At 39.3% G+C, this 26,269-nt stretch overlaps 1 protein-coding gene across 4 annotated transcripts; it reads right to left on the minus strand.

The window, feature by feature from the left end:
* Positions 1 to 251: 251 nt before the first annotated feature.
* On the minus strand, positions 252 to 4,110 carry LOC107826854 (ras-related protein RABA5a-like). Of its 4 annotated transcripts, none has more exons than XM_016653886.2 (4): positions 3,864 to 4,110; positions 1,942 to 1,993; positions 1,107 to 1,794; positions 252 to 775 (listed from the first exon to the last, which is right to left on the minus strand). In XM_016653886.2, the coding sequence occupies exons 3-4, from the start codon at positions 1,444 to 1,446 to the stop codon at positions 438 to 440; spliced, it is 678 nt and encodes a 225-aa protein (XP_016509372.1). In that variant the 5' UTR covers positions 1,447 to 1,794; positions 1,942 to 1,993; positions 3,864 to 4,110; the 3' UTR covers positions 252 to 437. The 4 variants fall into 4 exon arrangements, with proteins under 4 accessions (XP_016509372.1, XP_016509370.1, XP_016509371.1 ...); XM_016653884.2 differs by having other exon boundaries at positions 1,939 to 1,993; XM_016653885.2 differs by having other exon boundaries at positions 1,107 to 1,530; positions 1,622 to 1,993.
* Between the last annotated feature and the right edge of the window lie 22,159 nt (positions 4,111 to 26,269).

A 26,269-nucleotide genomic window follows, 5' to 3' on the forward strand; every position in this document is an offset into this window, starting at 1 on the left:
TTCAATTATTATTTAAAAACGGCTATACAATGTAATTTTTAACATTTTGTATTAGACAATGTGAACATGACTAGAATGGAATGGATATAACCAACTCTAACTAACTTGAGATTTAGATCCAGTGGATCAATTGAATACTCATTTTTAATTTTGCTAAGGCCAACCAAAGAGAAACAAATGACAGATGAAACACAGACAAAAAATAAGCAGCTGAAAAAATTGAATCATACAAAACTGAAAACTCAAAAACAGTCAAAAAAAGGTTCTTCTCCCCTTGAGATAATTTACATTTTCCAAAGAAAGTTTTCCTACAACATTGAAAGAAAGTTTTAACTTTTTCTTCAACAGTAACAAGAAATTGAATTGCATCAATGGGAGAAGAAATGTTGACTTGTCTTAGGCCTCACAATAGGAAAATGTCCTCCCCATACTATAGCTTAAGATGAACAACATCCACCTTTCTTTGTTTCTGCATCTGTTTCGTGGTTTCCATCAGCTTGCAAAACCACAGTCTTACCATTTGCTAGTCGACCCGAATCCTTTTTCTGGAGCTCTTGAGATTGAATAACCTTCCTGCTCAGAATATTATAGATCTCCCTAACAACCGTCTGAAAAGCAGAGGCTACATTTGACGAATCCAAAGCTGAAGTTTCTATGAAAAATAGTCCCTTTGCCTCAGCCAACGCTTTGCCTTCAGCTGTTGTAACCTCCCGTGCATCTTTGAGATCAGATTTGTTGCCAACGAGTATTGTAACCACATTCATGTCGGAATGAGCTATCCAACACATTATAAAGATATGCTAGTCAATTAAAGGAACGGCATACTTTGCTGGAAAAAAAGGGCAGCCCGGTGCACTAAGCTCCCGTGGGTCAGTGGAAGGGCCGGACCACAAGGGTCTATTGTAGGCAGCCTTACCCTGCATTTCTGCAAGAGGCTGTTTCCACAGCTCGAACCCGTAACCAAGACATGGCAGCAACTTTACCAGTTACGCCAAGGCCCCCATTCAGCATACTTTGCTGAGAAAATGGACCGAAAATAAACAATGCTATTTGAAGATGTTGAAAAACGAATCTGTTGAAAGATGAATTAATAGCATATTGCTTACTCTGAAGTTCATTAAGCCATCGACCAATGCTATCAAAAGTCGGGCGCCTACTGATATCGTAAACCAGAAGCGCTCCAACTGCACCCCTATAATATGCAGAAGTAACTGCTCGAAATCGTTCTTGACCAGCTGTATCCCATATCTGCGCTTTAACCTCCTTTCCGTTGATGTCCATCTTTTGGGTCTGAAATTCTACTCCAATTGTCGATTTTGAGTTTGGATAGAATTCATCTCTAGCAAATCTGGCAAGCAAATTGGATTTTCCGACTGCAGAATCACCAATCAAAACAATCTTGAAAAGGTAATCCTCTTTTTTCTCTTCCTCAGAATGTAGCGCCATCTTCTACACCGCATAAAATGGCAGCAGCTAGAATACCATAACTACTTATCTATGTAGCTAAGATGCAACAGCCCTTTTCAGAATCTAAATGCCGAAATAAAGAAAAGTGAAGAATGAGCAGGTGTTGCCCCTCGGGAAGAAATCTCAAAATCAGGATCGGCTAAAAAGGAAATACCAAAAGAAAAGAAGAAAGTGGTAAAAGTTCTGTCTGAAGTTGAGGAGTGGCACTACAATATACAATGCGCTATGCACCATGAACTACAACTTCCCTCGTCCAGTCACTGCACAATTAAGTTACTTCCTCCCGTTCTAGTTCAGTCCTAGAAGGAAGTGACAGCTTTTGAATATCTGCACGAAAATACTTAAAGTTTCAGCAACGAATCGAGTACGATTAAAAGAAACAAGTTTCCATGCTTCTATAGGATATAATCTAAACATATAGGGATAAAGAATGAGATGGTGTGAACTCAATCAGATCTAATGTCCCCCCACCACCTACTAAGCTCCCACTCCCTTGCTCCTTGCTGCCGAAAAGTTAAGCTCAAACCTGAAAGCAATATGATGGAAATCAAGCACAGAAAAGAATTAGAAATTACTGGTACTTAGGGTCTGAAAATGCCAAAAGAAACAGATGCAATTCACAAAAGATCAGAAAGGGCAATAGATTCCGCAAACTTCCTTGTGTAAACAATTTAGAAGTCATATATTAAACAATTCAAGATTATTTTGTTTCAAATGGACATGTTTAGCAAAAATCCGGAAAAAGGATATTCATCAAAAACCATATGGAGGTACAAAAAGATGGTGTTATAACTTTTGAAGAAGGAAACTAATGTTCAGCATTTTAAATTACAGATAGTGTCGTTCCAACTTGCATGCACCTCGATGATAATACTACCTCCTAAAGCATATGTACCGACTAACTCTAACTGCCTAGGCTTAAGCAACTGGGAAGAATTCACCTAGTATTGTTGGAGTCAACCCCTAGTTCCCAAAGTTGTCACTTTAACTCTTTAACCACTGAGCAGCGCCTCCGGAGGGGTGGGGGTGGGGGAGGGGGGACTACTTCGGTATTAATATTACATGGAGGCAAAAGGAACAAGGTCTCTCATATTACAATTGCCTTAGTTTACAAGAGCATGCATCTCTCCATGAAATGATTCAATCAATGAACTACGCCTCAATCCCAAAATCAATTGGGTTAGCTACATAAATCCTGTATACTACACTATTCGCTCTATTTAGGCCTATTCCAATACCAAATAATGGCATATCTAAGGGTTCTATAAATCTCTTACTTATCTGTAAACTGGTTAGTTTAATCCCAATCAGTTTGTATCGTTTATAAGAATCCTTTGCTTACATGACTCTCTGCTATTAGCTAACTCTACAATAACAACAGATAACAACGACATACCCAGTATAATCCCACAAATAGGGTCTGAGGAGGGTTTCCGTACGCAGACCTTACCCCTACCTTGTAGAGGTAGAGAGGTTGTTTCCGAAGACCCTCGGCTCAAGGTATTAGCTAACGCTGTTCTTTCCATAACAAAGACTTAATATCACACCACATATCTAGCAGATGGTCTGCAAATTTATTCAACATAACCACATATTTCTTACCCAAAAAAAAAAAAAATACATTGCACCCAAACGAATAGGAATAAGCCCCATCAACATGTAAATCACATTGACAATTGAAAAGGAAATGAGAACAATATCCTAGAGCTCAATGTTTCCTATATTGGGACCCTTATAATAAATAATTTCAACAATAAGCTGCACTGCATAAACTGTCAAATCATGTGTAAATAAAAAGAGCTCTATTTTTGTATGACTCAAACAAGACATACAATAATTACTCAATAATAACTAAACAGTTTTCTGACATAACTACTTCTACTCCAACATCTTAAAACTATCTTAGAATTTTGGCATTTACCCATTAAAGATTAAAAAAAGACACCTGATACTAAATGCAAAAAGCAACACATCTCTTTTTCAGGATATTCCTCAATAACCCCAGATTTTAATTTCAAGGTAAAACAAAAAAAAAATGGGCAAAAAGATAGAAACAAATTTCAATCTTGAGCAGTTCTAGCACAAAAAAAAAAAGAAGGCTTTTTCTTCATAAAATCTTATAAAAGATAGAGCTTTCAAGTAAAAGATGGTAACAATAAACAAATGGGGATTAAAAAGTTTCAATCTTTTTTGACATAGGCACATACCCAATTTTATTTTCAAGGTAAAACAAAGAAAAAAAAATGTAAAAAGCTGAAAAGAAGTTCTAGCACAAAAGAAAAGGCACTTTCTTAATAAATTCTTATAAAAGAGATATGTTTCAAGTAAATTATGAAATAAGCTAATAAATAAACAAATGGGATAAAAAAGATTCAATTCTTGAGATAGGAACATACCCAATTATTTATATGATCAAATGCTACATTCCCCTTTATGAATATATCAAGTGTGTGATCAAATCAGAACCTACGGTGGTAACAGATCAATGAATAAAAACAGGTAAAAAGTGGAGTGATTTGAAAATGTGTGGGGAAAAACATAGGAATCAAGTGATTATGGTTTGGGGTTTTGTAAGGACAATTTCAAGATTCAAGGAAGTGGACAAGAGAGAGAAGAGAAGAGAAGGCAGATGTAGCAATAGAAAGCTATTAATTGTAATATATGTTTGACATAGTGTTTGTATTACTCTATCCCGTTAATAATAAGTGACCAATTTACAAAAAAATTAATTTATTTTTTAAAAATTACTCTTATGTACGCATTTCTAAAAAGTCTTTTACTCCTCATATTAAATTATATTGTAACATTTAATTAAGGGTAATATAGTCGCACTAACTATTTTTGTTTAGAATTTAGTATTTCCTTAATGGGTATGCCCAAGACAAATTGATCACTTATTGTGGACCGGAAAGAGTAATATTTTAGTAGTAGAGAAAAATCTTGGGCCAAATATATATACAGCTCATTCAACTTGGCCCCGTTTTTCATTTTGGCACTCTATCTCAACTTTGTTCCACTTTGGCCCTCCAAGTCTATTTCTTGTGTTATGTTTCACTTTATCACAGTTGGTGCCTGAGCTGGTGTTGCTGGAGCATCCGCAACTAGGACCTGATCCTGAACTGGGGCAGCAGGTGGATCTGCAGGTGTTGCCCTAGTTGTTGTGCGAGCTACACCCATGCCCCTACCACGGCCTCGACCGCGGCCTCGGCCTCTACTGGCCCCAGCTGGTGGTACTGGTGGTCGTTCATCCTGACCGGTAGTACGTGTCCTCACCATCTGTGAAAGAATGGAATAACAGAAGTTTAGTACTCGGATCAACAGATTCGCACGACAAGAATTTCAAGAATATGACGTTTTTCCTAAAGGTTCTGCAGTCTCCCGAGGATAAGAACAGATGTCTCCGTACCGATCCGCGAGACTCTACTAAATCGGCTCATGACTCGAGAGACCTATGTAACCTAGGTTCTGATATCAACTTGTCACGACCCCAAATACCCGGTCGTGATGGCGCCTATCACAATACTAGGCAAGCCAACCCAACAAGTAACCACTGTCAATTTCTTTTAATAAAAATATTTTTCTAACATTTAATTAAGTCTCAACCTTTATAAGGAATTCATTAATCATTGAAATGTGCGGAAAAACATTACAAAAAATAGACCAACACAGTCCAAACATCTGGTGTCACGAGTCTAGAGCCTCTAAATATATAAATCTGACTGTCTAATACATAACCAGTCTAAAATGCAGAAAGAAACAAGATAGGAAGGGGAAAAGCAGGGTTGCGAACGCTATACAACTACCTTGCAATCTCCGACAAACTCCAACAATGTTGGGGACCCTCACCCTGCCGCTCGGTCACCTGGATTTGCATACAAGGTGCAGGGAGTAACATGAGTACGCCAATTCAGTAAGTAACTAAAGTAAATAAGGTCTGAGTGCAGCGACGAGCAGTTAAAAATGATATATAAGAGTACACAACAGAGTATCAAATCAAACTAATAATTTAAAAGCCAGTTTCTTCATAAAGTTTCAGTTTCAATTGAAATACTTTTAAATCACTTACTTAGCGGTTTTCAACAGAGGCTCGTTATAAAAGAAGAGTGAAATCAGCAAAAATATCATCAATGGGCTCCTCGGGCAAGGTATCACTCATAAATTTAGCCTCTCGGTCAAACCTGACTCATCTCTCGTCACTCAGTACTCACACTCAGCACTCAGGCTCAATAATATCTCATAATAGTAATAATCATAATAACTACTGCGGCGTGCAGCCCGATTCATAGTTTATAATCGACTACGCTAACTGGGCGTGTACAAACTCCGGAGGGGCTCCTACAGCCCAAGCGTCATATCGCTACGGCGCGCAGCCCGATCCAATATATATATCGTTGCGGGGTGCAGCCCGATCCATATAAGTATCGCTGCGGCGTGCAGCCCGATCCATAATATATATATATATATATATATATATATATATATATATATATATATATATATATATATATCCTCACCATTAGGTCCTCAATCTCCCTCAGTCATTAACCTCACAGCCACTCGGGCATAACAGTGGAAATCAGGGAAATGCAGCCCAAACAGTTCTCATATTTTAAGAAATACAGTGATAAAAATCAGATTTAAACAATAAACAGGTAAAAACATGACTGAGGATATGCTTTCCAACAAATAGAGTGAGGGAAACAGTAAAAATACCTCTAAGACTAAACAGGTCGGTACAAGGCCCCAAACATGGCATACATCCCATAATATAGTATCAATCCCTAACATAAGTGATATCATAAGATTTAGAATCAAATACGCAGCTTAATAGTCGCTACAGGACGGACCAAGTCACAATCCCTACAGGTGCACGCCCACACGCTCGTCACCTAGCATGTGCGTCACCTAGCATGTGCGTCACCTCATTTAACAAAACAATACAAAATACCGGGTTTGTACCCTCAGTTCCAGATTTACAATGGTTACTTACCTCAAACCGGAAGAAATACTACTCCACAATGCCTTTGCCTCTTGCCTCGGCCTCAACTCGCACCGAATCTACCCAAAATCAGAATCATAATATTAGAATATGCTAAGGAATCGAAGCCCAAGCGAAAATAATCAAATTATACCAAAAATCCCGAAATTGGTCCAACCCGACCCCCGGGCCCATGTCTCGAAGTAAATAACATCAACAGAATCCTTATCCTCCCATGAGTCTATACATACCAAGAACACTGAAATCGGAGTCCAAATGAACCCTCAAATTCTCATTTTAAGGTCGCTTAATCTCAAGCCCTAATTACCCATTCTTGCACTGATTTCTCCAAATTCTCACCACTAATTAGACTTTTAATCACATATAAATGAGTTATGAAGTCAAAAATATTACCTCCAAATGATTCCCCTTTGGTTTCCTCAAAAAAAATCTCTCAAAAGCTTCAATCCCGTTCAAGAATGGTGGAAAAATGGAGAAGGGTTGCGGATTGGGCTATTAAAGCACTGCCCAGCTTTTTATAAAATTCTTCAGTGTGTTCGCGATCCATCACACGCATTCACGTAGCACTGGCTCTCCTCCCTCTAGGCGATCATGTACCTCCAACCGCATTCGCATAGAGTAACCAATCACCCTCTGCCACACGCTCCCATATTGTGTGTTCGCGTACAACCTCATGCGACCGTACTGCTTTGACTCCTCTCACTTCGCGATCGTGGACCAATTCTGGCGAACGCATAGCACAAATTCTGCCGCCTCACCAACAAACCTATGTGATCGCAGCCCCACTATTGCGATCGCATATAAGGAAACTAGAACCAAGAAATACAGCAGCAACAACAGTTCTTTTAAGGCCAAACACACTCTATTAACCACCCGAAACACACCCGAGGCCCTCAAGACCTCAACAAAACCTACCAGCATATCCCATAACGTCATTCAAACTTGTTCCAACCTTCAAAATGCTCAAAACAATATCAAAACACCAAATTTGTATCGGATTCAAGCCTAAGAATTCTAAAAACTTTCAAATTCCGCTTTCGATAAAAAAGTCTATCAAACCACGTCCAAATGACCTGAAATTTTACACACACATCCCAAATGACACAACGGGCCTACTGTAACTCCCAGAATTCCATTCTGACCCTTATATCAAAATTTCACCTATCAATCAGAAAATGCCAAAATTTCAATTTCGCCAATTCAAGCCTAAATCTACTTCGGACCTCCAAAACAGATACCGATCACTCTTCTAAGTCCTAAATCATCTCCTGAAGCTATCCGAACTATCGGAATGCACATCCGAGCCCTTATTCCCATAAGTCAACATCCAGTTGACTTTTCCAACTTAAGCTTACTCAAAAGAGACTAAGTGCCTCAAACCTTACCAAAATCACTCTGAACCCGAATCAATCAACCTGATAACATATAATACAACTGAAGAAAGCAATAAGAAGCAGAAATGGAAAAAACGGAGCGGTAATTCATGAAACTACCGGCCGGGTTGTTACATCCTCCCCCTCTTAAACAAACGTTCGTCCTCGAACGAGTCAAGAAACATACCTGAAGCCTCAAATAGGTGAGGATATCTGCTCCGCATCTCCCGCTCAGTCTCCCAGGTAGCCTCCTTTACGGGCCGACCTCTCCACTGCACTTTTACTGAAGCTATGTCTTTTGATATCAACTTTCGAACCTGACGCTCCAAAATAACCACTGGCTTCATCATAAATCAAATCATCATCCAACTGAACCATGATGAAATCCAAAACATGAGACGGGTGACCAAAATACTTCCGGAGCATAGAAACATAAAATACCGGATGCACACTCGACAAGCTGGGTGGCAAAGCAAGCTCATAAGCCACCTCCCCAATCCTCCGAACCATCTCAAAAGGCCCAATGAACCGAGGACTCAATTTACCCTTCTTCCCAAATCTCATAACACCCTTCATGGGTGAAACCTTCAATAGAACCTTCTCACCAACCATGTAGGACACATCCCGAACCTTCCTGTCAGCATAACTCTTTTGTCTCGACTACACTGTACGAAGCCTCTCCTGAATCACCTTCACCTTTTCTAAAGCATCAGGCACCAAGTTTATACCCAATAGCTTGGCCTCACCTGGCTCAAACCAATCAACTGGAGATCTACACTGCCTCCCATACAAAGCCTCATATGGAGCCATCTAAATACTCGACTGGTAGCTGTTGTTATAAGCAAACTCTGCGAGCGGTAGAAACTGATCCCATGACCCTCCAAAATCAATGACATAAGCACGCAACATGTCCTCCAATATCTGAACAGTGCGCTCGGACTGCCTGTCCGTCTGAGGGTGAAAAGTTGTGCTCAACTCAACCTGAGTACACAACTCTCGTTGCACAGACTTCCAAAACTGCAAAGTAAACTGAGTGCCCCTATCTGAAATAATGTAAACTGGGACACCGTGCAAACGAACAATCTCTCGGATATAGATCTCTGCCAATTGCTCTGAAGAATAGGTAGTACACATAGGAATGAAGTGCGCGGACTTGGTCAGTCGATCCACAACCACCCAAATAGCATCGAACTTCTTCAAAGTCTATGGGAGCCCAACTACAAAGTCCATGGTGATCCGCTCCCACTTCCACTCGGGAATAGCTCATATTTCACATGCTGACAATTGAGACACCGAGACACAAATCCCACAATATCTTTCTTCATTCTCCTCCACCAATAATGATATCTCAGATCCTGATACATCTTTGCGGCACCCGGATGAATAGAATACTGCGAGCTATGGGCCTCTTCCAGAATCAACTCCCGAAACCCATCTACATTGGGCACACATATCTGTCCCTGCATCCCCAACATCCCATCATCACCAATAGTCACATCTCTGGCATCATCATGCTGAACTCTGTCCTTAAGGACAAACAAATGAGGATCATCATACTGGCGCTCTCTGATGCGATCATATAAGGAAGACCAAGAAATCACACAAGCCAATACCCGACTGGGCTCCAAAATATCAAACCTCACGAACCGATTGGCCAAGGCCTGAACATCAACTGCAAAAGGTCTCTCCCCAACTGGGATATATGCCAAACTCCCCAAACTCACCGCCTTCCGGCTCAAAGCATCGGCCACCACATTGGCCTTCCCTGGATGGTATAAAATGGTAATATCATAGTCCTTTAGCAACTCCAACCATCTCCGCTGCCTCAAATTGAGATCCTTCTGTTTTAACAAATGTTGGAAGCTACGATGATCAGTAAACACCTCACAAGGCACACCATACAAATAATGCCTCCAAATCTTCAACGCGTGAACAATGGTAGCCAACTACAAATCATGAGCAGGGTAGTTCTTCTCATGGGACTTCAACCGGCGAGAAGATTAAGCAATAACTCTACCCTAATGCATCAACAGACACCCAATACCAACTCTCGAAGCATCACAATACACGGTATATGAACTTGAAGCTGATGGCAACACTAACACTGGAGTTGTGGTCAAGGCAGTCTTGATCTTCTGAAAGCTCTCCTCGCACTCATCCGACCACCTGAATAAAGCACCGTTCTAAGTCAACTTGGTCAAGGGCGATGCGATAGATGAAAATCCATAAACAAACCGGTGGTAATAACTCGCCAAGCCAAGAAAACTGCGAATCTCTATAGCTGAAGACGGTCTGGGCTAACTCTGAATCGCCTCTATCTTCTTTGGATCAACTTGAAAACCCTCGCTGGACACCACGTGCCCCAAGAAAGCCACTGAACTGAGGCAAAACTCCCATTTGGAGAGCTTTGCATAAAGCTTTTCTCCCTCAACCTCTGCAACACAACTCTCAAATGCTCCATGTGCTCCTCCTAACTACGCGAGTATACCAGAATATCATCAATGAAAACTATGACAAATGAGTCGAGAAAAGGCCAAAACACGATGTTCATCAAATGCATGAATGCTGCTGGGGCATTAGTCAGCCCAAAAAACATCACCAAGAACTCATAATGGACATATCGGTTCCTGAAAGCCATCTTAAGAATATCCGAATCCCTAATCTTCAACTGGTGATAACCTGAACGGAGATCAATCTTGAAGAACACTCTCGCTCCCTAAAGAACAAATCATCGATACGAGGCAAATGGTACTTGTTCTTGATTGTTACTTTGTTCAACTGCTTGTAATTCATGCACATCCTCATCGTGCCATCCTTATTCTTCACAAATAGAACAGGCGCACCCCAAGGCGACACACTAGGCCGAATGAACCCCTTATCAATGAGTTCCTGAATCTGCTCCTTCAACTCCGTTGGTGCCATACGATACGACGGAATATAAATGGGTTGAGTGCCCGGCACCAGGTCAATACCAAAATCAATATCCCTGTCCGGTGGCATGCCCGGCAGGTTTGCAGGAAACACATCGGAAAAATCCCTCATAACAAGAATAGAGTCAATACTAGGAGTCTCTGCACCGACATCCTCACAAAGGCTAAGTATGAAAGACAACCCTTCCCAACCATACGTTGGGCCTTCAGAAATGAAATCACCTTACTAGGGACAAAATCAGTCAAACCTCGCCGCTCAATCTATGGCACACCCGGCATAGCCACTGTCACTGTCTTAGCATAACAATCCAAAATAGCATGACATGGAGATAGCCAATCCATGCCCAATATAACATCAAAGTCTACCATACATAACAACAACAACAGATCTACTCGGGTCTCCAAACCCCCAATAGTCACCACACATGACCGGTACACACGATCTACAATAACAGTATCGCCCACCAAAGTAGATACAAGAACAGGTGTAACAAGAGACTCACGGGGCTATCCAAATAATGAGCAAAGTATGATGACACATAAGAAAAGGTGGAACTGGGACAATACCTGTAATGACATCATCGGAAGCAATAACATCAGGCCTAGCTAGAAGTGCATAGAAACGGGCCTGACCGCCACCTGATCGACCTGCCCCTATGGGGCAACCCCTAGCTGACTGACCCCCACCCCTAGCTGCCTTAGCGGGTGGTGAAGTAACTGGAGCTGAAGTCGAGGGCTGACCACTCTGCTAAGACGGACCCTCAAGAAGACGAGGACACTTCCTCCTCATATGCCCAAACTCTCCACACTCATAATAACTCCCCGGTGCTGGAGACAAGGACTGAAGGGAACCCCTGGCACCAGAATGACTAGTAAAAGGACCTAGCATGGAAGAACCCTGAATTGATGGAGCACGGGACGAACTCTGGGCTGGAAGGGCACTGAGTGATGAATGGCCCTGATGAGAACTGTGATAACCATGACCCGACGATGGCCCACGATAACCTGGGCGAGCTGACTGAGCCTGTCTGAATGGACGACCCCTGTCGTGCTGAAACTGACCCCTCGAAGGAGCACTACCAAAGCTACCAGATCCCCGAGGCCTCTTGGCCTCCCTCTCCTCTCGCTCCTGGCAATGAACCGACTCAATCTCGCGGGCGACGTCAACAACCTCCTTAAAAGTAGAACCTGACATCCTCTCCCTAGTCATGAGAATCCGAAGCTGATATGTGAGGCCATCAACAAACCTCATGATCCTCTCTCAATTTGTGGGAACCACCAGACCGCATGATGAGCTAAATCAGAGAACCGCATCTCATACTGTGTCATAGTCATATCTCCCTGACGCAACTGCTCGAACTGCCTGCGCAGCTCCTCTTGGTGAGACTGTGGCACATACTTCTCTAGAAAGAGAACATAAAAATGTTGTCAGGTAAGGGGCGCTACACCAACAGGCCTGCACCTCTCATAAGCCTCCCACCAAGCAAAGGCAGCTCCAGAAAACTGAAATGTAGTAAATGCTATACCACTTGTCTCTAGAATACCCGGCGTACGAAGAATCCTCTGACACTTGTCTAATAAACCCTGGGTATCCTCGCCCTAAGTACCGCTGAAAGTCGAAGGCTGAAGTCTACCAAACCTCTCCAATCGATGCTGCATGTTGTCAGGCATAACCGGTACCACATACTCCTAAGCTGGTGCAACCGGCTGGGCTGGAGGTGCCTCTGGTGTCTGAAGTCCTTGCTCAGGTGTGCGAGCAACGGGAGTCTGAGTACCTCCCCTGGCCCGAGAAGTAGTTGCGGCCGTAGTAACTGAGACCGCTTGAGCCAAACCGATATACACTGATAGAATCTAAGCTAAAGCCTCCTGAGGGCATGGAACTACAATAGGCACAGCTGGTGCCTGAGCTAGTGCTGCTGGAGCGTCCGCAACTGGGACCTAATCCTGAACTGGGGCAGCTAGTAGATCTGCAGGTGCTGCCCTAGCTACTGTGCGGGCTACACCCCTGCCCCTACCACTGCCTCAACCGCGTCCTCGGCCTCTAGTGGCCCCATCTAGTGGTACTGGTGGTCTTCCATCCTGATCGGTAGCACGTGTCCTCACCATCTGTGAGAGAATGGAATAACATAAGTTTAGTACTCGGATCAACAGATTTGTACGACAAAAATTTCAAGAATATGACATTTTTCCTAAAGGTTTTGCAGCCTCCCGAGGATAAGTACATACGTCTCTGTACCGATCCGCGAGACTCTATTAAACTGGCTCATGACTCGCGAGACCTATGTAACCTAGGCTCTGATACCAACTTGTCACGACCCCAAATACCCGGTCGTGATGGCGCCTATCACAATACTAGGCAAGCCAACCCAACAAGTAACCACTGTCAATTTCTTTTAATAAAAACATTTTTCTAATATTTAATTAAGTCTCAACCTTTATAAGGAATTCATAAATCACTGAAATGTGCAGAAAAACATTACAGAAAATAGACCAACACAGCCCAAACATTTGGTGTCACAAGTCTAGAGCCTCTAAATACACAAATCTGAGTGTCTAATACATAACCAGTCTAAACTGCAGAAAGAAATAAGATAGGAAGGGGGAAAGCAGGGCTGTGAATGCCATGCAACTACCTTGCAATCTCCGACAAACTCCGACAATGCTGGGGACCCTCACTCTGCCGCTCGGGCACCTGGATCTGCACACAAGGTGTAGGGAGTAACGTGAGTACGCCAACTCAGTAAGTAACTAAAGTAAATAAGGTTTGAGTACAATGACGAGTAGTTAAAATCATATATAAGAGTACACAATAGAGTATCAAATCAAACTCAATAGTTTAAAAGCCAGTTTCTTCATAAGGTTTCAGTTTCAATTGAAATACTTTGAAATCATTTACTTAGCAGTTTTCAACAGAGGCTCATTATAAAAGAAGAGTGAAATCAGCACAAATATCATCAATGGGCCCCTCGGGCAAGGTATCACTCATAAATTTAGCCTCTCGGGCACTCATGACTCGGCTCTTGTCGCTCAGTACTCAAACTTAGCACTCAGGCTCAATAATATCTCATAATAGTAATAATCATAATAACCGCTACGACGTGCAGCCCGATCCATAGTTTATAGTCAAATATGCTCACTGGGGTGTACAGACTCCGGAGGGGCTCCTACAGCCCAAGCGTCATATCGCTGTGGCGCGCAGCCCGATCCAATACATATATATCGATGCGGCGTGCAACCCGATCCATATAAGTATCGCTGCGGCGTGCAACCCGATCCATAATATATACATATAATATCCTCATTGTCGTGCAGCCCGATCCATAATATATATATATATATATATATATAATCCTCACCATTAGGTCCTCAACCTCTCTTAGTCATTAACCTCACAGCCACTCGGGCATAATAGTGGAAATCAGGGAAACTCAGCCCAAACAGTTCTCACATTTTAAGAAATAGAGTGATAAAAACCAGGTTTAAACAATAAACGGGTAAAAACATAACTGAGGATATACTTTCAAATAAATAGAGTGAGGAAAACAGTAAAAATGCCCCTAAGGGTCTCAATAGGTCGGCACAAGGCCCCCAAACATGGCATACATCCCATAATATAGTACCAACCTCTAAAATAAGTGATATCATAAGATTTAGAATCAAATACGCGGCTTAATAGTCGCTACGGGACGGACCAAGTCACAATCCCTACTGGTGCACGCCCACACGCTCATCACCTAGCATGTGCGTCACCTCATTTAACAAAACAATACGAAATACCGGGGTTTGTACCCTCAGATCCAGATTTACAATGGTTACTTACCTCAAACCAGATGAAATACTACACTGCAACGCCTTTGCCTCTCGCCTCGGCCTCAACTCACACTGAATCTAACCAAAATCAAAATCATAATATTAGAATATGCTAAAGGATCGAAGCCCAAGTGAAAATAATCAAACTATACCAAAAATCCCGAAATTGGTCCAACCCGACCCCCGGGACCACGTCTCGAAGTTTGATAAAAATCACATTAACAGAATCCGTATGCTCCCACTAGTCTATACATACCAAGAATACTTAAATCAGAGTCCAAATGACCCCTCAAATTTCCATTTTAAGGTCTCTTAATCTCAAGCCCTAATTACCCATTATTGCACTGATTTCTCCAAATTCTCACCACTTATTAGACATTTAATCACATATAAACGATTTATAAAGTCAAGAATATTACCTCCAAATGATTCCCCTTTGGTTTCCTCAAAAATCTCTCTCAAAAGCTTCAATCCCGTTCAAGAATAGTGGAATAATGGAGAAGGGTTGAGGATTGGGCTATTAAAACACTGGCCAACTTTTTTATAAAATTCTTCACTGCGTTCGCGATCCATTACACGCGTTCGCATAGCACTGGCTATCCTCACTCTATGCGATCGCGTACCCCCAACCGCGTTCGTACAGAGTAACCAATCACCCCCTGCCACACGCGTCCACACTGTGCGTTCGCGTATAACCTCATGCGATCGCACTGCTTTGACTCCTCTCACTTCGCGATCGCAGACCAATCCTGGCGATCGCATAGAACAAATTCACCCGCCTCACCAACAAACCCATGCGTTCGTAGCCCTACTATTGCGATCGCATATAAGGAAACCTGAACCAAGAAATGTAGCAGCAACAACAGTTCTTGTAAGGCCAAACACACTCCGTTAACCACCCGAAACACACGCGAAGCCTCAGGAACTCAACCAAACCTACCAACATATCCCATAACATTATTCAAACTTTTTTCAACCTTCAAAACTCTCAAAACAACATCAAAACACCAAATTTGCATTGGATTCAAGCCTAGGAATTCTAAAAACTTCCAAATTCCTCTTTCGATAAAAAAGTCTATCAAACCACGTCCGAATGACCTAAAATTTTACACACACATCCCAAATGACACAACAGACCTATTGAAACTCCCGAAATTCCATTCCTACCCCTATATCAAAATCTCACCTATCAACCGGAAAACGCCAAAATTCCAATTTCGCCAATTTAAGCTTAAATTTACTCCGGACCTCCAAAACACATTCCGATCATGCTTCTACGTCCCAAATCATCTCCCGAAACTATCCGAACCATCAAAATTTACACCTAAGCCCTTATTCCCATAAGTCAATATCCGGTTGACTTTTCCAACTTAAGCTTACTCAAAAGAGACTAACTATCTCAAACCTTACCAAAACCTCTCCGAACCTGAACCAATCAACCCGATAACATATAATACAACTGAACAAAGCAATAAGAAGTAGAAATGGGAAAACGGAGCAGTAATTCATGAAACGATCGGTCGGGTTGTTACAACGTGTGTATATACAAATCTGAGGTGTAATTAGGGATGGAAATGGTCGGGCCGGGTCGGATATGAGCGGGTTAAAATGGGTAATTTAAAAGAACGGATTAATTATCCGACCCGGCCTGTATTTGAGACGGATAAAAATGAGTTTATTCGGCAGTAATATGGATATCCATATTATCCATGGCTTCTTAAATATGATCATTTATGAGAGAATTCCTAGTCTTCTAAACTTGATGAACTCCAATTTAAGGCTTTACAAATGTAAAAGTTAAAACACATTTGTTATCCATTTGGTTAATCATTTTCTAAATAGATAATATGGTTCTTTCTCCATATTCGACCAGTTTTTAAATGGTTCATTATCCAACCCATTTTTTGATGGATAATATGAGTGGATAACTGTTTTCTTTTAACCATTTTGCCACCTCTAGGTGTAATAAATATCCAATTAAATATTGTCACTTGGTTTTTCTGTCCATGTCAAACGGGTCAATGTTAGAATACCCGAACCCGACCGTATTTGGGTAAAATTACATCTGCTTCTTATTTACACAAGAAAATGACAACACTGAAAATAAAATTCGAAAATGGTTCACTTACTTTGTCAAATTTATACCCATAAAAACGACGACCTGAATTTCTCGGTGTCCATGATACTTTCAATTCAACTTGAAATCCACAAGAACAAATATCCATTCCATTTTGAAAAAATAATTTTCTTGAGACATGGATTCACTTTAAACTTCAAGCTTAGATAAAAACCCACAAAAAAATTAATTAGAACAAATAAAGGAACAATAAAATTGCAAAAGTTTGAAGTTTTCTGGATGGCCATGTATGAAATCGGCAGATGAAAACTTTGGAACTTTGAGAATGAAGATGGGGCAACGGTGAATGGGAAAGGAAATAATGAAGATGAAATAAAGGGGAAGGGAGTTGGGGGATTAAATATGGGGCCAATAGTTATTTTATTACTATTGGGAAAGGAATTTTGCCAAAATGAATCTGCCTCACGCGCCTACCAGGTGAGTCAATTCACACTATGTGACTAGTCAGCTTTTGTGTTAAAGTGAAATATAAGAAATAGAGCTAGAGGGCCAAAATGGAACAAGGTTGAGATAGAGTGCCAAAATAAAAAATGAAACCAAGTTGAATGGGCTGTATATGTATTTGGCCAAAAGCTTATCATGAAAAAAGAATATTGAAAGTCCTTACCGAAATCTCGACGCTCTTACATGACTATGAAATAAAATCACTTTAATTTTAATTACTACGATAAATATTTTTTAAGGGAATACATATTGCATGAGTATTTTTGTCTTTAGATGTTCTTATCCATATGTTGTTAATACACATATAACTTATTTAATCTCCTATCTTTTATATAAAATTATACTCCTAACTTATACCTGCATTAGTTATAAGATGTTTGGGTTTTGGTGTTAAGATTCACATAAGTTATGGAGATTATAATAAATACAAAAATACTTTAAAATAATAAAATAATAAAAGTTTGGGTCTGTTTGGAAATTTCTGTGTAATTACTTGGGTAATAATTACACAGCCAAGTAATTACACAGTATAGTAATCACAATGACATATTTATTTATCCTGATGTAATTACAGCGTAATTACATATATTGTTTGGTTGTACAAGTGTAAGTATATAGATATATATAAATATTTTTTCAAATTTACATATAAATAATCGCTGTTGGTGCTTCACTAGTTTACTCAAGTACCACAACGCCATTCAAGCCAAGACTTAGACTCATTCATGCTAGGTTAATTAGTCAAATTGAAATTATATTCAGCTGTTTATATATTATATATATATATATATATTAGGCAATGTGTTAGTTTTTCCAACAATTATGGTGATGTATGGGAGAGGTAAGATTTTTTTCAAAGAATTTGGTTGGAATAAGCCCTTTTTATATGCAGTTGAGATCTGCACCTGTATCAAATAAGGCAATGATATTCAAGGTGAAAGACTTATTGACAATTAAGATGACTCTCATATGCTATTTTCTTATGTAAATTCTGGAAAGGTGGTTGCAAAAAACTTCTTGTTCAACTGGTTTAGCTTCAGTTGGTTTGGTCTCTTCAGGTTTGCTAGAGAGCTGTTGGAGAACAAGACGGTCTAATTCTTGTTTAGCCTTAATTTCTCGGATTTCTTCCTTAAGAAATGTTATCTCAGTTTAGAGATCTTGAATAGTTATTACCTTAAGCTTTTGGGAAGGGAATATACTAAGGATATCAGTAATATTGTAAGTATTAGCAACTTGAGGATATTGGTAAAGACACTAGAGGAAGATGTAGAAGACTTATCTATTATTCGTTTGAATTGCTCGAGATAATACTTCTTTTGCTCAGAGTCTTGGAGATTGCTTATTATTTCATGAAGAAGATCTTTTTCTTTAGAGAGAACATTAATCATAGGTTTTTCTTGACTAGACTGCGATGAAGATGATTTTGTGTTATCATCTTCGATTTGGTTAAATTGTTGATCAAGTTCATCATCAGCAACATCAGAAGTGTCACTATCTTCTAATAAAAGTTGTTCGATCTGGTTAAGAACAGACCCATCTAAATCAAGATTTCTAACTTTGTTAGACAACTTGCAGTATTTGGCTATATGACCTGGTTTTTTGCACTTGAAACATTTGCCAGAATTGGAAGTTTGGAAGTTTGTTGGTTTATGTTTACGGGGAAATGTTTTGGATTTAGAAGGAAACGGTTTGGTTTTCCTAAACTTAGGTGCAGAAGACCTATATTTCGTAATCTCCATATCCTTGGTTATTCGTCTCTTATGAGGATTTTTACTACAAGGTGGTAAGCCAAATTATTCACAGAAACTACCTAAATCTTGGCGAGTCTGTGTTCTATCTTTAGCTAATTTTCTCAATATCTTATCATGTCGACATATTTTGAGAGCGACATATTGAATGAGACTGGTAAGTTGCTCATAGGTGATTTGTTCATAAGGAATAATATCACAAGAATGCTGATTTTGGAGTTCTTCTTTAACTAAATCCCTAAGAGACTTAGGTAGGATCTAGGAATTTTTCAGCCCAAAATGGGACATTTTCATCAGGTTTTTTGTAGATTCGGGTAAGAAAGGAATCTTTATACCATCTAAAATCAGAAAGGGTTTTACACTTAAAGTTGTTAATTATCTCAGAAGATCTTTCCCTAAAGATACCTGGACTACCTATGAATATTTTGATAATAGTATAAATCGGGGTGTTGGTTGAATCAGAAATGGTAAGGCCATCCGTAAGAATTGGTTCTCCCGTTGAATCAACTCGGACACTTAAGAGAATTTTATTCTTATCTTCTTTGCTAAGATGGGTATCCCACCATCTTTTAAATTGACCTGTGAAACCTGCTACTAAGACATGGGTAGTAAGATGGTCAGAACAAAGTTATAAGAAGTTCGGTATGCGGTGGCTACCATAGTCATTTGTTGTAATTTGGCCAAAATATTGTATTCAGAACAACCATCTATGTTCCATTCATAGATATTATTGGCATTATAGTTGTTTTGCATAACATTGGGTCTCTCTTCTAAGGCTACATCAGGATGGGTAGCTCCAGAATAGTAAAGTCTTTGGGGCTGACGCCAGTTGAAGGATCCTATTCTAACAAGGTTAATTTCTAGGGAAGGATTTTCATGAAATTGTTCTGACTGCGAATTGGTTTCTTGGTCAGAATCGGCTTCTCGGAGAACATGTACAGAAGAATCCTTAGAAGGAGTATCCTGAGCTATCTGGGTTTTCTCCCTGATATCTATACCACAAACATATGTATGGCATTCCAACCACGAATCACATCTTCGCTGGATTATTCCAAGCCTTAGCAATTTGCTAAAACCTCTCCACGATAGGTTGAAAAAACCTCCACCTCCGTGGACTTCAGTTCACACCAATGTTATCAAAGAAATTAAATTAAAAGTCAAGGACATTCCTTGCTTATCTCTTCCTGATCCTTCTACATTCAAAATAGTTGAGACTGATGCATCAGACATTGGTTATGGTGGCATTTTAAAGCAAAAAAATAATGACAAGGAACAAATTGTTGCATTTGCATCAAAACATTGGAATAATTCCCAGCAAAATTATCCTACAATTAAAAAAGAAATTTTAGCAATTGTTTTGTGCATTTTAAATTTCAAGCTGATTTATTAAATAAAAATTTTTTGTTAAGAAAAGATTGTAAAGCTGCAAAATCTGTTTTACAAAAGGATGTACAAAATCTTGCTTCTAAACATATATTTGCTAGATGATAAGCTATTTTATCTATCTTTTATTTTGATATAGAATATATCAAAGGGAGCTCAAACTATATTCCAGATTTACTTACCCGAGAATTCTTGCAAGGAAGATAAAATGCCAAGAAAAAAGAAAGCAGAAATTTCAGATCCCCCACTACCTGCTCTTCCATCGCCGGAGGTAAATATAACTGAAGCAGTACCAGAACAGTCTGCTACATATGTTGTTTCCAAACAACAAACCATTTCAGTTGCCTCCAAGAAACTCTCAAAAGGCGCAGCTGGACCAAGCCAAACCAAATATAAAAAGCCATCAGACTACGTCATGAGCGGAGTCCCCCAAATTCATATGATAGAAAGTTCAGGACCCATCCCAATTTCCTATCCAAAAAGATGGGCAAACCTAGTTGAGGAAAAAGAATCTCAACAAGCTCAAACTCAATTAGCACAGAACATGTCTTCTCTTTGGACAGAAGAAGAATTCATGCAATGGCGCCAACTCATGGGAATTAAAGATCAAATGACCATGCATGGCCTATTTAAAAAATAAGTGAGAGATCAGTACCAATTATATAAAAATTATTGTTCCAATGTGGCGGCACAAAGACACACATCCTCTTCCAACCCCGTGGTGAACCGAAATCACATGGACTCTTCACTTCATGTGGTTGCTCGAAGCACCACACAAAAAATATTGGAGAATAAAAACCCCATCCCCATTGCAGGTATTGGATGTCTATCCAACTTCCCAAAAACTATAAAGGCACTCTCTTCACCAGTGCCACAACCTATTTCTTCAAGCAAGGACTCCTTCTCAGAGGAACCCACTTATATTGAGAATGACGGTGTCTACCCACTCTTTCAAATTGAACCAGAATTCTGGCATTCCAACCCCCAAGATACAACTAAAAAATACTTAGCCTTTCAGCAAATTTCATCCAAATTACTCACAAACATACCCAAAAATACTATGAGTTCATTCTCACAGATGCCAGATCTTTCTTGTTTAAACCCCACAAAGAAAAGCAAACCCAATCGTATGTCACACATACTACTGTGTAGATTAACAAAATAATCTCACTAAAAGAATGGGGAACCCATCCAGCCAAATACAAAAGACTTACTCAGCATTTTGATCCAGAATTTTACAACTATTATGACTACCAAGCAGCATGGATGAATGTTTTCACCTTCCAAAACCAACTTAGAAAACATTCATGGTTTATCCTCTGGAGTAAACAATTAATCTCTGAATTCCCTCAGTGGTTTATACATCAGTGGTGGCCTGCTTGTGATCATAGAGCTGAAATCCTCCCAGAAAAAAAGGGTATGATTATTTTTGCCACAAGTTTTCTAGTGAGCAACAGATACCCATACTCCTCCAATTTTCCCACAGATTTCATATCCATAGATATACTCATAGAAGGTTTCCTTCCACAAACCAGAAGGACGTAAAGGACAATCGTGGCTAGCCCTCCAAGGTCAATGCAAATGGTACAAAATGTGAGATTCATCCGAAGCCGATGTGCCAGCACTAGAAAAGTGATTTCTGTCTCATCCGCAGTATCTAGCTATAACAGAAGCTGCCAAAATTTTATTTTTACAACAAAAGTCCATTGGAAATGCACAATTGGCCGATTCCAGTAGTAGGCATGATTTTATTCAGCAAATGGAGAAAATTCTTGATATCCTCAAGACACAAGTTCCAGGTCAACAAAATCAAACATCTTCATCTGAAAAATCATCAGAAGATGAAGAAGAAGAAGACTCGGATTTAATATTCTGAGGAATTAATCAGAAATTACATCACCGTGACAGCACAATGACATCACACCTGACATCATCCATGACATCAGCTAGCACTTACTCGTAATGATATCATGGATGATATTAGAAAACACTATGTAATTTTTAGTTTTTTTTCTATAAATAGCCCCCCATATCACTTGTAAGACACGCACCTTACACTGCCATTTTGAGAAAGAATTCTCTCCCTCTCTCTAGAATTGGTTAGATCTCTCTCTCTAGTATATTAATATAAGTTTTAACTTGTATTATCAATTTTTCAGTTTCAATAATAATCAAGTTTATATTTATTTTACTCTTGTCCAAGTTTACATTTACATTACTCTGCATTATGGTCGGTTATACCACCTAATTACTTTATCGCATTTTATTTACATGGTCGGACCTGCCCCATAAATTTATTTACTTGCACTCTAACTATATCTTCTGTAGATTTAATTATCATATTGTTATTTGCTTTCTATCTTATCTATTTATTCCCTAATCTTTTAGGGGCTTCGCTTCCAGTCCCCTTGGTTATAAATAATCATCTATAAGACAACTGAGAATTATCATATCCACTTTTCTCAGAAAAACTGCTTACAATGTAGATCCGGAGGGATCACAATGCCATCCTTAAGAGATCTTTTAAAAAAAGAATAAGATTTAAGAAAGATATATAAAAGAAGCCATATACCTATAGATCACTTGGAGCCAAGTTTCTTATACATACATACATACATGCATACATACATATATATATATATATATATATATATATATATATATATATATATATATATATATATATATATATGAGAAAGGGAAAGAGAAAAATATCTTACCTGGAGTTACTGAGACACGTTGGAAAGAAGTGAAATGCTCTACGTTATTTACTTCCTAGATAAAAAATATTAAGAGGGAAAAAAGGTATTGAAAAGGTTAGATTGCATCATGTAATTACATCCAATTTTTTACCCTCCCTTGAGAATTGAAAAGTGTAATTACTCTCTCCCAATTACACCCAATTCCTCACTCACCAAGTAATTACTGACAATCGCAAAACAGAACACGAAATTGATACTCGCTAGCCAAAGATTGTATGTATAATTTAATGATCATCTCCACAAGAATTGGATTTAAACAATGTTCAAGTAATTTTTGGTTTAATCGTTATTCAGGATGATTAACACTTGAGTTAAATGATTATGATCTAAGTTTAATTACTAAAATAACGTAATTGACAATTTACAACAAGGAATCGGGGATTTGTAGATTGGTTTCTTATCAATGTGAGGGATAATGCATTGATAGGATTGGTTGAAGATAGTTATTTGGGACTTAACTCTAGTTTAATTCACTCTAATGTTCTAATGATTCTCACGAATTCAATCGATAATTAGTTCAAATGTGCAGTCAAAACTCCTCTCTTGATGAAATCTTAACTATATGAGATGAACTAATATAAGCACTGTGAAGTATGCAAGCATGTGTTAATGTTCGCTGCTAGATAGTTTGAAGCAAACCTTGCTTCAACTCAAAATTGTTCGCTGCTACTGTTGGAGGTCTAATACTGGACAGTCTCTGATTGTAGACTGGTCTGGCGTAATCACCCAATGCTCGACCAGGCCTGGGTACTGCATTCTCGAACTAATCTTCAATTAAGAGTCGATTCAGATCGAATCTTCGACCCCCATCATCATTGATGGTCTCATCAGCAGCTCCACGGGCTGCCTCAACTGCTATCCTTGCAGCTTCTTCTCTGTGGTGTGTTGCTTCTCTTGTAGCTAAATTATTAGCCATGTGTTCTTGGTTTGAAGGTTGCCCTAAGAACTTTCCGGTGAGTTATTTCCCTTTCCTCAACTTTTGCAGACTCTTTTCTACCTCTGGATTGTATGGAATCAATTCCTTTGGAGAAGATCGAGTCATACACCAGAGACGTCAATCTGTTGCCTGCACATGAAAGAGGAACTCGTGAAGAATAAAAAAGAAAAATATAATAAAATAAAATAAATTCCTTAATTAGCACCAAAAACTAATTCGAATACTATTGATTGCCAATCCCCGACAACGGTGCTAAAAATTTGACGAGCCCAAACACAACACAATATTGATACTCGCTAGCCAAAGATAGTATAGTTTAATGATCGTCTCCACATGGATTTGATTTAAAAAATGTTCAAGTAATTCCTAGTTTAATCGCTATTCAGGAGGATTAACACTTGAGTTAAATGATTATAATCTAAGTTTAACAACTAAATAATGCAATTGACAATTGAGAGAAAGGAATTGGGGATTCGCATAGTGGTTTCTTATCAATGTGAGGGATAAGGGTTTGACAGGATAGGTGCGAGATAACTATTTGGGACATAACTCTCGTTTAATTCACTCTAATGTTTTAAGATTCGCACGAATTCACTCGATGATTAGTTCAAACGTGTAGTGAAGACTCCTCTCTCGATTAAATCTTAACTCTACGATATGAACTAATATAAGCATTGTGAAGTATGCAACATGCGCTAATGGATTGGTCCTTAGGAAACGTGTCTCATATATTTTGCTAACTTGATTTAATCAACAATTCAACAACCTCTTCCAATTACTTAAGAGAATCAATGAATTAAATCAAATAAAATAATGCAAATATAACCAAGATATTCATCTTTCGATTAAATAAACTGATGAACAAAGTTGCAACAATTCAAAACTCCATAAACGAATTCAAGCACGAACTAGAGTTAAAATCCACAACTATTTATCAACACACCATATCCGTCAAACCCTAAGGTAAACTACTCTATAATCATGGAGAGGTCATCACAATTATAATTGAAGAATAAGAAAGCATCAATCTAACTTTACAATCCAAACTCTCGTATTAAATTGATGGGAAGATGATGGAATCCCGTGTCGTGTAGCCTCCAATGCTCTCCCAAAGCTTCCAAGGTCAAAAGTCCATTCAAAAACATCTTTTTGCATGTAGGAGTGGACCCAGGTGAAATTACCTTTTCCAAGTCTAAACAAGACAAATACTCTGATAAATTTGCAAAGGCACGCCATGCATTATGTCGCCCCATGCGGGGCGCTAGTGGGGAAGTTCAAAGAGCAAGGTTTGATAGACAACAGTAAAATGTACTATCGTGCTGCCCCATGCGGTGCGCCAATGGATGCTTTCCAGAGTGAAGTGTTTTTCTTCGATTTTTGAAATTCAGACGGAGCTCCCGACCCCCGAACGCGATCCCGGTTTAATCCCTTGGACTTTTACTTAAACTCAAAGGTCCAACTTATTTCATTTAGCTCTTGAATATCTTTTTAACTCGAAATCACTTCCTACAAGGTATTAAACACATAACAAGTGCAATAAACTAGCATTTAAGCTCAAACACAAGTAAAGTACATTAATTAGGATGCAAACTATGACTAAAATATGTGATTTTAGCCTAATACCAATTATTTGGCCAAACAAACATGCCAAAGTGTGTAATTACATCCAATTACACCCAAATTTAATTCCCTTATGGCTTTTCAAACATGCTTTTTGATAATTTTGAACTAAGACATGAAGGTCGTTAATAAGTGACTTTGTATTTTAGAAGAATTTTCAGTAACAATAACAACAAAAAAAAAATCTAGTATGTTCCCAACATGTGGGGTCTGGGGAGGGTAGTTTTTATGCAAAGCAGGTAGAGAGGATGTTTCCAGTAGACCATCGACTCAAAAATGGTGAAAAGAAGAAGAAGGTGGAGGAGGAGAAGGAGAAGGAGGGGAAAACAAGAAAGGAAGAGAGAAGAAAAAGAGGGAGATAAAAAGATCAGTAGTACCAAATAATAGCAACAGAGAATACAGTACCTGAGACAAACAAAATTACATAATGCAACAAAAATTTAAGAATATGAAGGGACATGCTTGATACTAAGACTATCGGTGAGCAACTAAGAAACTACCTACTATCCTTCAACCCTAATCCTAGACCTCCAGACCATCCTATCAAGGGTAATGTCCTCAGTGAGCTGAAGCAGCGCCATGTCCTGCCTAATCACCTCTCCCCGGTACTTCTTAGGCCTACCTCGACCTCTTCTCAAACTCGCCATGGCCAACCTCTC

This window comes from Nicotiana tabacum, chromosome 11 (genome assembly GCF_000715075.1).
Source record: "Nicotiana tabacum cultivar K326 chromosome 11, ASM71507v2, whole genome shotgun sequence".
NCBI lineage: Eukaryota > Viridiplantae > Streptophyta > Magnoliopsida > Solanales > Solanaceae > Nicotiana > Nicotiana tabacum.